Here is a 15821-nt window from a genome sequence, read left to right as displayed (position 1 = left end):
CTACTTGTTTCTTCAAAACAAGAGCTTTGAAGGAACGAGTACTTCTCTTACAATCCACAAGGGTAGATTGCTTACAACTAGTACAAATTGGTTTAGTCCTGTGCATCTTGGAACCGCACCAAATGAAGTAGAAAATCTATTTTCTAAAAAAAAAAAATTCTCCCCTATTAAGTGGAGCTCATGAGTATTTAATTCTATTTTTGGGGGGAGGGGTTGTGGAAACATTTTCCATCTTTCTTTATGTGTTTGTGTTTTTATATGTATGTATTTAAGTATGTATGCATGATTGCGTATATGTTATGTTTAGGTAATAATGTACGTCGCATGAGATTTTCGTATTCACATGGCCTAAGCAGTGCAAGCTCTTTCAGTTATTGATTTCCTGTAGTCTTGTTGGTGCAGTTCTTGTAGATTCAGTTGAATGGTTTGAAAATAGGATGCTACTCTATTAAGAAATCTAATAGAATAGTGCATTGTTAATGCAAGGAATATTCGCATTTTTAAGGGGAGGAAAACTTGGTTTTTGTTTCTGTGATAAGGTTCAATATTTGGCTTCTTTGTGGGCTGTTGCTGCAGGTGGTTTCAAGAGGATGTGTTTTGAGGATGTTCAGCCTGATAGATTGGCTGGTTCCTGTCAACAGTTGTCTTCTTTTTTAGTTTTTTTTTTTAGGAGGATTCCTTGTACTCCTTTGTACATTCTTTCTTAATACTATTTCCTCTTTTTTGATTTAAAAAAATTTTTTTGCTTGAAGAAATTAATTTTATGATGTATTCAGTTGTGTTCTGTGGTGCTGTGCTCAAATGAAAAGCTGTTTTACCAAAGCCCATAACTTCTGCATGTTGACATTGTAGTACCACTAAGAAGTAAACAGAGGCAGAAGAATTTCTTCTTTATCTTCTCCTCCTCCAGAGTCCATACTTATATGATGTAACTTCTTTAGCCACGTGACTGGAAAATTTGAAGTCTGTTTTTGTCCAATTTATAGATTGATTGCTGGAACTCAAGAAGGGCATGTCTGAATATAACAGATCATTATTGGCCTTTGTTGGGTCACACACAGTAGTGAACACTACCTCATCCCTATGTCAAAAGAAATTTTATTGACAAGGCATATGAATTGTAATTTATTAACCACATTTTTAATTTTTTTAATGTTTTTGTAATCTCTCTCTCGCTCTCTCTCCCCCACTAGACGCTCGCCAATGCACATGCCTATTGTGTAAGTTCATTGTGAGAGATCCATATATAATTTATTGATTGTATGAGGTAGTGTTACTTGTAGGCTTTAGTATGTCTTATATTCATTTTATCAAGTATTAGATGTATTCAAACATTTAAGGCTATTTGGTGTTTCATTTCTCTCTGCCCTTTGATTCACTGGATGCCAAACACATTCTCATTAGGCACATTGTGTTTGTTGTGATCTCAATGTTCTAACCTAAGTTACTCATTAGGGAAGTATCAATGGTCTGTAGCTTGTAGGAGCTTATGCTAATATTTTCCATCAATAGGTGTTTGTGTGACAATAGAGAAGTTGGACTCTGTATTTTATGGTTACACATTTTTCTTGCTTTTCGGAGTGTCTATTTTCTTTTGTTCATATGTGTGCACTTTTTCATTAATGACCTTTACTGTGTAGCTGAATTGAATGCAGTGCACATCATAAACACGATAGTTTATTTATGGTTGTAATTCCACAGTTAAAATTGGCTTGCGGAATGAAAAAGGGAAGGAATGAAATATCAACTGTGCAAGGATGTGTGCTCTTCCTAAGAAAATTATCATGCAAAAATTGGTGTTATTTTAATGAATATGAAATATGCATTGGAAAAAAAAATGACCATTTCTCAAATTTTGGGATGGAAATGTCTTTACCTTAAGATGACATTCTTCTTTCTTTTGTAAACTATTTTGTGAACCAAGCACAAGCTATTACTTTCAATTGAAGTTACATGGAAAGGTGTCACGGTCCGCCTTTTTCACACCGTTGTGAATGGCCGTGCGGCGCTAGCTAAAGCACTCTTGCTTAATTAGCCAGCCTTTTGTTTACCAACATTCATCCACGAAGCACTTTCATTAACATTCAATCAGATAGCAGCGGAAATAATAATCAATTCATGAAAGCCGTGGCAACCAAGCAGTAAATATTGAAGCAAACGTAATTCATTAATAAATCCTCCGTTGACATGTTGTACTTAGCGAGGGAGGCAAGTAGGCTAAGCACGTTGACAATTGCTAGTGAGTTTTACAATGATTGATGAACACTCACCCTCCCCTAAAGAGCTTTCTAGGCCATTCTCACTCTAGCACTAGGAAACATCAAAGTGACCGAGGAGTCATACTGCCTTATTTGGCTTACAATGAAAGAAATACTAGAAAATAATCCTACACTAGTATTTACATGATGGAAACCCATCCCAAACACACGAGATAAGCGGTCATAGGCAAGCATAATGCCCTGAACAAGCTTAGCTCGTGACATTCTCCCCCACTTATGCGGTCGACGTCCTCGTAGACTTTTGGCGGTAGGTACACTTCAAATTTGTCCACGAACAGTTGAATATCTTCCGTAGAAATCCAGCTGATTTCTTTGTCATTAAGGCATTTCCACTCCACTAGGAACTTCTGCCGCTTCTTCCTTGAGGATATGAACTTTCTATCTGCAAGGATCTCTTCAACATCATGTCTGTCAGGTGGCATTGTCTTCAACTCTGCGCTGTTTGACTGACTTCTGCTTAGGCCTTTAGTGTTGGCGTTGAATGGCTTGAAGCGGTTGACATGAAAGTTCGGTCTCCTCTCCTGATCTGCCCACTTCATCATCTGCTTAGAGACATTCTCCAGATAGGCTTGGGCAAACTCTGCATTCTTTCTCCCTTCACTGGTGAAGATGTACGCCTTAGGACTCTTTCGTCTGTACGGCTCGCCCACTGTGTGAGGTAACAGCGGCAGCTGGTCTATAACAAGCACAAAAGGGCTCTGGTTGGTTATTGAGCGCCTTTGGGCGTTGCCACAGAACGGAGCCACATCAAGTAGTTGCACGCCATTCATCTGGTTGTCATTGACACAATGGCGCAAGTACTCATCTAGTAGCTCTCTGAATCTCTTCATCTGTTCGTTTGTCTGTCGATGATAACTCGAAGAGATGTCAAGGTGTGACCTGAATATCCTGAAAAACTCTGTCAAGAAGTTGTCAGTGAACATGAAATCTTGGTCACAAATAATAACTTGGGGAACACCCCAATGTTTCACAATAGTCACAAGGAACAATTGTGTCGTCCCCTCTGCCAAATAGTACTTTGGTGCGGCCATGAAAGTACCATACTTCTTCCGCTTCCCCTTGTCTTGTTGGCAAGTGAGACAAGTTTTGGTATAATCAACCACATCATCCCGCGTGTGCGGCCAATAATACCTCCCCAGTAGTCCTGTCATTGGAGTCATTCTCCGCGAATACCCCTTAACGAACTTCCTGCAGCATCTAGTAAGGCCAAGAAAGGAACGCAACTCCTTCACTGTTGTGGGGATCTTCCGTTCTTGAATCATCCTTACCTTCTCCATACCCCTCCGGATACGACCTTGTTCAACGACTTGACCAAGGAATTTGTTGCTCCTCCGAGCGAAAGAGAAATTCTCCTTCTTCAAATTCAGACTGTTTCCCTTCAGCCTGTCGAACACCTTCCGTAGGTGCTCTTCATGTTTCCTCTGAAACGACACCGATGCTCCCAACGGTGTTTTGGAAGGGCGAACACATCCCGCTTCCACTTCATCAAGCTGTTTCCCCAACTCTACTATCTCTCTAGGCGCAATCCAAGATGGCCTTTTAGCAGGTGGTTTCACTCCTGATAACAACTCGATCTCTTGCTCCACAGTCCGTCGTGAAGGCAAATTTTGAGGCAGCTTATCCGGAAACACCTCCTTGTCCTCATCCAACACCGCTTGGATGGTTGTAGGCTCCAGCTCTTGGCCTATTTCTTTGTCTACCACCACCGTGGCTAGACGTATCTGCTTACCCTGACCCAATCCTTCATTGAGTTGTATGGCTGAAAGGGACTTCCCTTCGTCTCCTTTCGTTGCAACGACTTGCACCATGCACGAGTGATCTCCCATCAGACACAGGGAACCAGCCGAAGGCATCAGCACTGCCCTCGTCCCCATTAGGAACTCCATTCCTAGAATGATTGGATAGTCATCCAATGGCACCGCTGTGAAATTCGCATGACCTTCCCACTGTCCAAGCTTTATACCCACTTGCTTGGCTACTCCTAGAGTAGGCTGGGCTACAGAGTTAACTGCTTTCACGCGTCCTGTATCCTTCTCTAAGGATAAGTTGAGTCTTCCTGCTTCCAACTGCGAAACAAAATTATGAGTAGCTCCCGTATCCACCATAGTGCGAGTACTCTTCCCATTTATCCTCAAGTCCACAAACATTAACCCTTTTGCTCGTGTAACTTTCGGTGTTTTTGCCTGCTTTTCCAATGCGTTCACTAACCGTACTGAACCCACCCTCGGGGCATCATCCTCTTCCCCATCGTCTTCCACTGCCTGTTCTACAATGGAAGCCTGTAAGGCATTAAGTGATGCTTTGTGAGGGCACTCAAAAACTCTATGAGGACCCCGACACAAGAAACACTCAATTTTACTCTTACCCTTTCCATTGGGTGTGTTGAACCCTTGAGACGACGAAGCTTCCTGTGAGGTTGATGATTTAGAGTCGGCTCCCCCACTCTTGGGTTTGCCATTCTTGAAAGACTTTCCACTGTTTCCCTCTCCACCAAACCGTTTGGACGAAGCGGTCTCATCACCAGCGTAGTCTGTCAAGCGCTCTGCAGCCGCTTGTGCAGTTGACAAGTCTTGAACCCTTTGCCTATGAAGTTCAGTTCTTGCCCACGATTTCATCCCCTCAAGAAAATAGAACAACTTGTCCTTCTCCGACATATCCCGAATATCCAACATTAAAGCAGAAAATTGTTTCACATATTCACTGATTGACCCCGTATGCTTGAGATCTCTCAGTTTTCTCCTTGCATTATACTCAACGTTCTCAGGAAAGAATTGGGCCTTGAGCTCTCTCCTCAAGTCTGCCCAACTATCAATCACACAGTTTCCATTTTCAATTTCTCTGTACTTGGTACGCCACCACAGTTTGGCATCACCGACCAAGTACATGGTCGCAGTATCCACCTTTGCCTGTTCTGAGGCCATCCTCACAACGCGAAAGTACTGCTCCACATCAAACAAGAAGTTCTCTAACTCCTTGGCATCTCGGGCACCCCCATACGTCCTGGGTTCTGGCACCTTGGTCTTGTTAACTCCCGGAGTGTTGGAGTTCCCCATAGCAAGAACCATCACATTTACCTTTGCATCCAGATCTGCCATCCGGGCTTGCAAAGTTTCCACAGTGTGGCGAAAGTCCTCTGACATGTCGCCTATCAAACCTGCTTGATGTTTTTGTGATCCCCTCACTTCATCAACAAGTTCTCTCATCTGGGCCACCTCCGCGGCCAGAGTGTTGGTTGACTCTTCAACCTGTGCTTCCAGCACGCTGATCCTCTCAGCATTGTTTGGTGCCATGGTCACTTACCAAAGCTTTCCAAACCCAACAACGAAGGCAATCGAATTCACGTAGCAACTCAACCTTGGGCTCTCACCAAGTGTCACCGACTTGGGCTCTGATACCAAATGTCACGGTCCGCCTTTTTCACACCGTTGTGAAGGGCCGTGCCGCGCTAGCTAAAGCACTCTTGCTTAACTAGCCAGCCTTTTGTTTACCAACATTCATCCACGAAGCACTTTCATTAACATTCAATCAGATAGCAGCGGAAATAATAATCAATTCATGAAAGCCGTGACAACCAAGCAGTAAATATTGAAGCAAACGTAATTCATTAATAAATCCTCCGTTGACATGTTGTACTTAGCGAGGGAGGCAAGTAGGCTAAGCACGTTGACAATTGCTAGTGAGTTTTACAATGATTGATGAACACTCACCCTCCCCTAAAGAGCTTTCTAGGCCATTCTCACTCTAGCACTAGGAAACATCAAAGTGACCGAGGAGTCATACTGCCTTATTTGGCTTACAATGAAAGAAATACTAGAAAATAACCCTACACTAGTATTTACATGATGGAAACCCATCCCAAACACACGAGATAAGCGGTCATAGGCAAGCATAATGTCCTGAACAAGCTTAGCCCGTGACAAAAGGGGATGCACTATCATGGAGAGAATTGGCATTTGAGACCAAATTTTTTAATTGTTTTTGATCAGAAGAAAGAGAGAAACGTATAATTTCCCTTAATTTTTGTTTCAGTTGCCTGTTAATTTTTAGTAGCGAGTAACTGGCTGATGGAACTCTGCTAATATTTTATAGTGGGTTAAGGTTGTGGGTTTTGTCTGAGCTGAATTTGGTTAATGCATGCCTCAGGGAAGTAGTGTAGGGTTCTTCAAATCCTAAAAATGAACTCCTATAGGCAGATTTCTTATTGTATTGTCTATATGCTTTGTATGCGATATAGAATTCAATTTTGATCTAATTATTAATCTTGTGGTGTCTGTAGGTACTTGAACTGGCTTGGGATCTGCACATCAGGTGCTGTTGCTTGTGAGGGTTAGAATTATGTGGTCTGCGGATTTTGTTTTGGGGTCTCCTGTTTGTTTTCAGCATGGATGGAGTACTTTGGTGGAGGGTAGAGGAAATTGTTTTAGAATTTTAGCGAATTGATGATTTTTGTTCTTAAATTATTATGTATTTTATTTGCCTCAATCACTCAGAGGTGAGTTGGGTTCCTAAAAAACAGAATAAAGAATAAAAAGAAACGAGTATATTTTTGTTTTTGAGAGAGGAAATGGCCAAGCAATTTATTCTTCTGCTTGAAATTAACGAGGAAGTTCTTTTAGAATTTTAGCAAATAGATGATTTTTGTTCTGAGACTATTCTGTACTTTATTTTTTGCTGTAATGGTGCATGGTTTTGTTCTGATCCCTCCCTTGTTTAGCTCGTTTTCATTAAATCAACCTGGGTATTTGATTCCTATTTTGGAAACTTTTTACAGCAAATTCGATTTGACTTGTAGGCTCAGCAATGCCTTGAGATTCAAAATTTGGAGAAATTATATGGGAGATGGTTCCGTCAAATGTCAATGTGTTTTGATTTTATAGATGTTGAATGTTTGGCAAATGAGTTTCAACTCTTTTTATGTTTGATATTAACGAATATATGACTCGTTAAATTAGCGTACGGACACATGCGGGAAAAGCCTCATATAATTTCTTCAAAAGTTGATTATTATGCTTATTACCATTTTGTTTTTTTCTTTCATTTTTTCTCAAGAAAAATGACATGGCATCATGTCTTGGAAATTATTATTGAAAATTTCGTTGACTTTTAGAACTAGCAAAGCTGTGTTGCAGATGCATGGGTACGACATTTTAGTGAAGATATTTTACCTATTGTATCCAAAATTGTGCAAAAATATCTATTCCCATCTATGATTGTCTATCGTCTATTTTAGGCCTGAGTTTTTATGAATACTAGGAGTTCCATGGATGGCGCCATAGGTACCAGAGAGGTCTTTTTTCTAAGCAACAGGGCGGTATGACAAGTTTAGTTCATAGAAATAGAATGAAATAAGATAGAATACATTTAAATTTCATGTATTTATAAATACTAGAAGCTCCATAAATAATACTCGAGAAAGCAAATGGAATGGAATTGAATTCTTCACTTTGATTTTTTATGATTCTCTTCATTTAACTAAATAAATAATTTTTCTTTTTGAGAGAAGAAACAAGTAAGAAGCAATTGATTCTGCTGCTTGAAATGAACCTAGTTGGGTTATACATGGATAACACAGTATCCTCGTATTAGTGCTTCACCATCCATTTGAAACAACAGGGTGTCAGGCTTTCTTTCCCTCCACTCTTTATTTTACTCGCTGATCTTTATTTCATGCGCTTAGTCCATCTGTACCGTGCTTCTTGTACCTGTTTCATTTCTCCTAATAATCAAAGATAAGGAAAGGAAAAAAAAATGGCAGAAGGATTGAGAAGCACAGAACATGGTCTGATGGAATCTGACATGCCTAGGAGGAGGGGAGGGTCTCTCCTATTGAAAAGCATGTGAGGGAGGTCTTTGACCAAAACCTTTCCCTCCTCCCAAATTAAGAACCAAAATAAATTAAACGATTTAAATGTACACATTCACATAGATGCTTCAGAGTAATTATAAGGTGACAAAAAGTTGTTTTGTAAGTATGTGGAAGTGCTCTGTTTTCTGCGATCTCTGCTGCGCCTGTAGCCTTTTACCCTGTAGTATTGCTCTGTTCCAGTTCTGCTTACTGTTTATTTATCTCTTGCTTGTCATTTCACCCCTTCTTCCAAAACACAAAAGATAAATTTAAAGATGAAAAACAAAGGATAGAAGTAAATGTTAGTCTAGCTTCCGGGGGATCGAGCTTGTGTCTTGAGGGGAATACTGATAAGACGCAATTGGGTCAAGGTGAATAAACTTTATGTTCAGATATGAGCTCCACGCTCAATTATGTCTTATCGAAATACTTTCTGAAACGTCATTATGAAACTAAGCATACCATAAAAAAATGTAGATAATACAACTTGCTATTTTTATTTTTGAATCAAAGTTTTTGAGCCTTACCCAGCCCAAAGGGACACCATAGAACACTGTTCACCTGCTTCTCCCCATTCCCAGAGCTGGTGATAGGCTGCAGTCGTCCTGTCCTTAATGATTACGAACTCTAGCCAGCCAAGGGCACATGTATTAATGATAGAGCATCAAGCATCAAGCATCGAGCATCATCAATAATGTCTATCTCTTCATCAAAGGGCTGCTAAAAGTCAAACTGGAAAAAGGGTTTTCAGTCCATCACCAATTTCTTGCTTGATTTTGTATTTGATTTTTTGGTTCCAAAGGCAAAAGGGGTTTTGTTTTTTTTTGGTACACTGCCAAACCCTCTTCTTTCTTATCTTCATTTTACAGATGCTGCAGACCCACTGGGAATATTGAACCTTCAATATCAATTTTGATAAAGCCAAATATGGCCTGCCAATGAGAAGGTGCCACATAGTAGCTCATGATCCCTGTAATTCAGAGCTACCATCAAAAGTGCCAAAGTGAAAGTGACACATTCTAATAATTTAACATGAGAAATTTATCACCGAGATGAGAGATCTCAAGTTCAAATCGTAAAACAAAATGTAAGAAGAGTAGTTAAAAAAAAAAAAAAACTTTTGTGTATAACTTTTTTAATAGTTGATTGTTTTACAGGACAATAGAGAGGACAAGATTACTCCCCATCTCTCTTTAAAGTAGAAATCTCAAGTTCAGATCTTAAAATGGATTAGAAAAGGGAGAAATCAACTTCTATGATTTTACATTTTTTATTATTATTTTTGAAAAATAATCTCCTACTTTATTGCTTCAAATGATAATATTGCTCGCAATCTCTCTTTTAATGTGGTCTCTAGCATTTGCATAGTTTCTTTAATATGAAATCTTTAGCTTGCAATCTCTTTTTTCATGTGATCTTTGACTTATAATCTCTCTTTGGCGGCGGTCTTTAGAGTATAATTTCTCTTTAATACAATCTTTGGTTTGCAATCTCTCTTTATTGACCCATTGATTGTATTTCATACGTGTTGTTTTTAATTTCCATATGTGTGGAAGTGTTTCCTCCTTTGCCCATGCTTCTATCTCATTTTGTAAGTCAAAAAAACTCTTGTAGATTTGTTGGTTTTAAAGAGTATGATTAATGATATTTAGAATATAATCAATACATTAAATATTTAAAAGTGTATTGCAAGTCTTCAAGCCGAATATCATCTCCCTTTTATAAAGAAAGTCAAAAGAAGAGTTAATGAGAGGTTGTAAGTTAAGGAGGGGTGGTCTAGAGATCATACTAAAGACATATTGCGGACTAAAGATCGTATTAAACTGAGATTGCGAGCAACAATGTGCTTTGAGGAAATAAAGCCAAGGATTATTAAAATTAATAATAATAATAATATAAATGTGCAAATGATGACTATAACTAGTAGATAAAATTAATATTGAAAATGAAACAAAATAAGTAAAATAAACTAATATTATAAGGAACACATTACCTTAGGTAAAGCCTATCAAGAAGTGTACCTGAAAATGATATTTTTCTTTGAGATTTTTAACTTGTCCTATGTTATTCCTTCCACCTTATTTCCTTTTCATCTTGCCTATCACCAAAACATGAATAACATAATTCAATACATTTTTTGGGGTGAAAAACAGTATAACTTTTAACATTGTTATTAATTTATTACTAAAAAACTTCAGGTGCCATTGCAAAATTTGGAGGACTTGTGACGTCACTCTTTATAATGAGGATGACTAGATATTGATAGATGAAATTAATATTGTAAGTGGAAAAAATTAATGACATTCAAAATAAATCAAGTATAAACTAATATTACAAGTAAAATAAAATCTTATAGCAGACTTTTATAATTAAGCAATACCTAAATTCATAGAGATTGCTAAAAGATAGTTTGATCTCTCTTTTTATCTCGTAGTAATTATTATCTTTCTTTTTAAAATTTTTTAGTTGTTCCTTGTTATTATTGATCCCAAGTTTGACTTGCAAAATAGGTATTCTTTTGATATCACTTGTGCAAAAGTTTATTTTATGATCATTCTATTTTTAAGAATATATATATTTTGCGAACCAATACAGATGTAAACTAAAGATATATTATTTTTATTAGCAAGTAGCTGTCTAAGGTTGGCTGAGCCACACTTACCCATGTTAATTTGGTGCACTAGTTAATTTTCTTGTTTTTTTTTTTTTTTTTAAATTTGGAGAGGATGCCTTCTTAGCTCATGCAAGAGCTAGTAAATTCTTGGCCACTGGCCATCTCGACTTAAAGATAGAAGAAGAAGAAGAAGAAGAAGAAGAAGTTTTTCAATGATGAATGTGTATTATTAGTGGCCCTAGTAATTGAAATACAAACAATATTTGAAGCCATAAATAAGCTAATTAGTATCATTCAATTGATAATAAAATCAGAATTCTCAATCGCAATGACAACAATTATTATTTTTTAATTGGAGGTTCATTAGGTTGAACTACACAATTCATGAGCTAGATCGAGAAGGCCATCTTTATTTCATACCCCTCTCGCATATATGAGGTTGAAGCTTGGAAAATCTCAACTTTAACTATTACTTTATGTTTGGTTCACGAAAGATTTATTTTTAGGGACAAATTAGTATAATAGATTAGTTTCAATTAATTATATAAAAAATAATGTTTATACCACATAACAAGTGACAACATGAAACTTTTTATATGTCCATAACAAAAAAAATTATTTCCAAATTTCACAATGAGAACTAATGTCTATTTCTTATTGTCTGTTGAATAAAAAAATAAAGAACATACAATGAATAGCTATTACATACCTACATTTCTAAATTTTTTATTATATTTCATCTTATTTCAAAGAATAATTATTTCGCAAACTAAAAGAGAAGTCGGGATATCCCCAAAATTGAACAACACAAGCACGGTACCGATAGAAAACCTTATAAGGGGCAAACTCTTCATGTAGAATTTGGAATCCTTTATTCACAGGATGTAATGTTGGCATAAGAGGTATTACTTGGTATGAGTTGCCATTATGTGGGTCTCACATCACTTTAAGGATCCAAACATTAATACAATATCTTGCCATTGGAGTGTTTCAAATGTCATGTGCGAACGGTCCTTACAAATATTTCTCTACATTAACTACTTACGTTGAAAATGAAATGGACAACATTGATTAATGAAATAATGTCACTAGTAACATCAAAACCTAGCTGGGCAATTGAAACCTATCTACCCACCTAGCTAGCTAATTTAACAGAACCCATATATATATATAATGCAAGGAACCCATATAGATATAGATAATAAAGTAAACAGACACACAAAGCTACAAAGTTCGTATATATTTAAGAGAGATGAATTGCTTTCTGCGTTAGGCCACAGTGCAGTGAGACATGGCTTTTAACATTTTTGACGGGGCAAGCGGAAGTGGTCCGTTGGTTTCAAACTGATTATCCTTTGTGATTTATTCCGTTTCATGAATGATATATATGGTCTCATACCTAATTAGCTACCCCCCCTATATATACTACATATATTTGTATAAATCTAATGGACAACCAATCAAACACCAGCTTATATATATAAACTAATGTGATCCATTAATTACAAGCTAGTTAGCTTTGGCTTTGTGGGGCTGTTGGAATTAAAGATTAAATGCATGAAAACAGGGTGCATGGTTGGTTGACCAGCTGGTGTAGAGCAGTACTGCACAGGAGAGACAGGTGGAACCCATCTACACTCACTAACTTGCATTATATAGAGCTCTAACTAGCTAGCTAGCTTTTGTATTATATGATGAAATCTTGACCAGCAGCTCTGTATTAATTTTGCAGATGGAGCCGATGTGCAGTGCTGACCACCATGTGTTTCATGCTAGCCAGCTCCTTAATTGGATTCACCCTCTGGCTTTTGCCACTTGGGAAAAAAATCTATCTAGAAGTTTTGAAATGAAGGTAGGCAGCAAGCTAGCATATGCTGCCATGCACATAGTTGTGGAGGGAGAGAAAAATCTTTAATTGGGGAATATTGATCGCTTGCTTAGGACTGCGTGCGTGCATGTTTGAGTTAACAGGAAATTATACATAGGAATTAATTACTCCGTCTATGGTCGCAATGAACATGCATGGATTCTAGCTAGCTAGCTAGCATTTCACCAATTAAGTTAGCATATATAATATTTATAATGAGGTGTGTCGAGCCCTCCTACGTGGCTGCACATGCATGGCTGCATGGTTGTCACTGAAATTTTTAACTACGACACTAGTGTTGTTAGCTAGCCAGGAAGCTGCAATGATATTGCTTGCACTTCAAAATAAACAATGAAAAATATATGTTTACTTGCGTACGTACGTGCCTGTTGGCCGTATAATTAATATGTAAAGATACTGTAAGGAGTTAAAAACTAATTAGAGTTCAAAATATGATAGAAATATATGGAGATAGTTAAGGAGAATGAAGATGAGAAGTAGAGAGAAAGAATTGAAGGTGAAGAAATACATAAGAAGAAGTATAGGGAGGGTAGAGGAAAGATATGTAGGAATATTATTTTTAACATATAGTATTTAGATAAAGACCACAAGTGAGTACCTATGTGCATATATGTTTATAGGTGAGTTTTATTATTTTAGACAATCCTTTTCGAAAGTAAAAAGTATATATCATATTTTTATTTGGTAATTTTGTCCGAGTTACTTTATATATGTATCTTTCAATTTCCTACCTAGCTACAACCAGTAAACTACCGCTCTTCTTCACCAGTACATTCTTTTGGTCTATATTGTAAGAATAGGTAGTCTATATTGGCCGATGAGAATGGAAATAACTACTTAATACTTCCAAAAACTAATTTACTTCATGAATGTGAGATGTAATTTTGTCATTTTAATAGTTTTTTTTTAGTAAAAAAACATTTTAATTTGTATCTAGTTGCTTTGAAATTATATGGTAAAAATAGGCAACATATATACTAATATACTTTTTTTTTTTAAATATTGAAACTATATATAGTAGTAATAATTGCCCCCGCTGGTTAAGTAAATGTTCTTGCTCTCCTACTAGCTACAAATTAATCAGTTATTAGGCAAATAAAATGAGTTCAAGATTAATTTAATGATTAAAACTTTTGAATGGTATTGATGTTCAAAGATGGACACCAATGCATAGTGATGATAGAGACATTTGATGAATGTAGACAATCACATAATACCGTAATTCTTGGAGATCATATGTTCAAATTTTATGACATGATTGAGAGAAGATTGAGAAAAACATGTGCTACTCATCTGTTCTGTAAGATTGGCCATATGTATATATATCAAATTGAGCTGGACAATTCTAAAAGTTATATATACTCAATAAGATAAGTTTTGTCTATATTGGGAAGGATGCAAATTCACTCGCATAAAATAAGCCCACAGGCAAAAACTCATCAATCGTCACACATATAGTAACTTGATATTGCAATAATGTTAGTTTTTATTTAAAATTTTCAAAGTGCTAGCGAACCGTCGTAGCAATTTTTTTTTCTCTAGTATTTATATGAAATACTTTAAATTAATAAAGAAAAATTTGTGTTTCGACTTTCTTCTATATAAACTCTGGAAACTAAATAACAGAACTGGACATTTTGTAATTAGTTAAAAATAAATTAAATGATAAAAAATATTTAATTTCACAATTAAACATGCATGCCCTGAACGTCCTTTTCACTTTATTTCTTTGCTTTGTCGTGGCCTTTACTTGTAGTATGGGAGCAGCGCTATCAGAAAAGAAGAGTATTCAGTATTCAATTCATATAAATGACAAGAAGAGAAAGCAAGCAAGAGCGAGAAAGGTAGCAAGCAATGAATGTAGAGAACAAATTAGCTAGCACAAGATTCAATGAAGGGAAAAGGAAATGGACCTGTGGTCAATTTGTTGGGTATGCAGTTTCTATATTTTTACCATATAGAACCACACATTCGCATGCCAATTGGAACTCAATTTTCTTCAAATGCCTCAGCATGCATAAATTTGGAGAGAGCTCAGTGGAATTGGTGCCTGTGATGAGAGAGAGATTCAGCGCCCACCTTGCGGTTCAATGTTCTTGTCCATGCATTTTTCGCAAAGCATTCATGCAGCTTTGGTACGAATGCACCAGCAAGGGATCCAGACTTTCATCCAGTGTGCATTAATCTATACGGGTTTTTGCCTTTCCTTTTTGCTCTTTTTCTTTACGGGTCCTTTTCTTTTGCACTTTTGGCTGCCCTTCTTGAAGTTGTCAAAATCATGTGTCGATTACCAGCATTAATTTTCTTGTTTCGAAATAGCTCCCCATGTAAATGGCTAATCGTTAGCTTTGTATTTGTTTTTCGAAAACTTCTTTACTTTTAATGATTCTTCGTTTTCGGGAAAAGTTTGTTATCATGCAGATAGTGAAATTATATTCTTTTCTGAATTAACTTGACATTCTTTTATAGGGGAAGAGGATAAACATTACTCAAAATCTTTCCTTTTCCTTTTCCTTCTTTTCTGGCGTGAATAAGTTGTAGAGGTCATGTTGGATAATAGTATTTAGACAACTCCAGTACATTTCATTAGGAAGAAATAATAATATACATCATCTAAGAGAACATTTTGAAAATGCTTGACCGCACCTTCGGATGAAGAAAATGAGTGTTTGGTGGAGTTGAGAACAACTCTAAATTCTATCCCAAAAGATAGTAGTCTAGGACCCGATGGTTTTGGCTCAGGATTTTATAAATCTTGTTGGGACTTTGTTAAAGATGACTTGTTGGAAGCTGCCAAGGAATTTTTCTGTGGAGGGCCTCTACCCAGATTTTTCACTTCTTCGTATTTTGATCTTATCCCGAAGGTGAAGGATCCAAGAAGTTTTGAAAAGTTTAGACCAATTAGCCTGTGTTCTTTCGCATACAAAATTTTTTCAAAAATTATTGTAGGTCGATTGACACGTTTCCTGAATAGAATTATCTCTCCGGAGTAAGGGGCTTTTCTCCCTAGTAGAAGTATTTTTGAAAATATTACTCTAGCACAGAAAATGGTTCATACTCAATCAACAAAAAGAGTAAAAGGGGAAATGTAGTATTAAAAGTGAATATGACAAAAACTTATGATTGGGTTGACTAGAGATTTTTGATTTGGGTCTTGAAAGGTTTTGACTTTTCTAGTCATCTTCGTAACTTAAT

The 15821-nt window shown here is 36.9% G+C and overlaps 1 protein-coding gene and 1 long non-coding RNA gene across 2 annotated transcripts in view; one reads left to right on the top strand and one right to left on the bottom strand.

Annotated features, from left to right (window-relative positions):
- Positions 1-6931, top strand: part of LOC131160690 (protein NONRESPONDING TO OXYLIPINS 2, mitochondrial-like) — a 28460-nt gene extending 21529 nt beyond the window's left edge. Inside the window, exon 3 of the mRNA XM_058116557.1 lies at positions 6560-6931. Within this exon, the coding sequence (XP_057972540.1) occupies positions 6560-6563 (4 nt within the window). The 3' untranslated portion in view covers positions 6564-6931. The remainder of the gene's footprint in view (positions 1-6559) is intronic.
- A 773-nt stretch (positions 6932-7704) lies between these two features.
- On the bottom strand, positions 7705-8961 carry LOC131160489 (uncharacterized). Its single transcript, XR_009138071.1, has 2 exons — positions 8652-8961; positions 7705-7981 (listed from the first exon to the last, which is right to left on the bottom strand). It is a non-coding gene; the product is annotated as an uncharacterized LOC131160489 (long non-coding RNA).
- Between the last annotated feature and the right edge of the window lie 6860 nt (positions 8962-15821).

Source organism: Malania oleifera, chromosome 1 (assembly GCF_029873635.1).
Source record: "Malania oleifera isolate guangnan ecotype guangnan chromosome 1, ASM2987363v1, whole genome shotgun sequence".
NCBI classification, from domain to species: Eukaryota; Viridiplantae; Streptophyta; class Magnoliopsida; order Santalales; family Ximeniaceae; genus Malania; species Malania oleifera.
The sequence above is the reverse complement of the archived record's forward strand: the minus strand, read 5'-3'. Positions and strand labels throughout refer to the sequence as shown.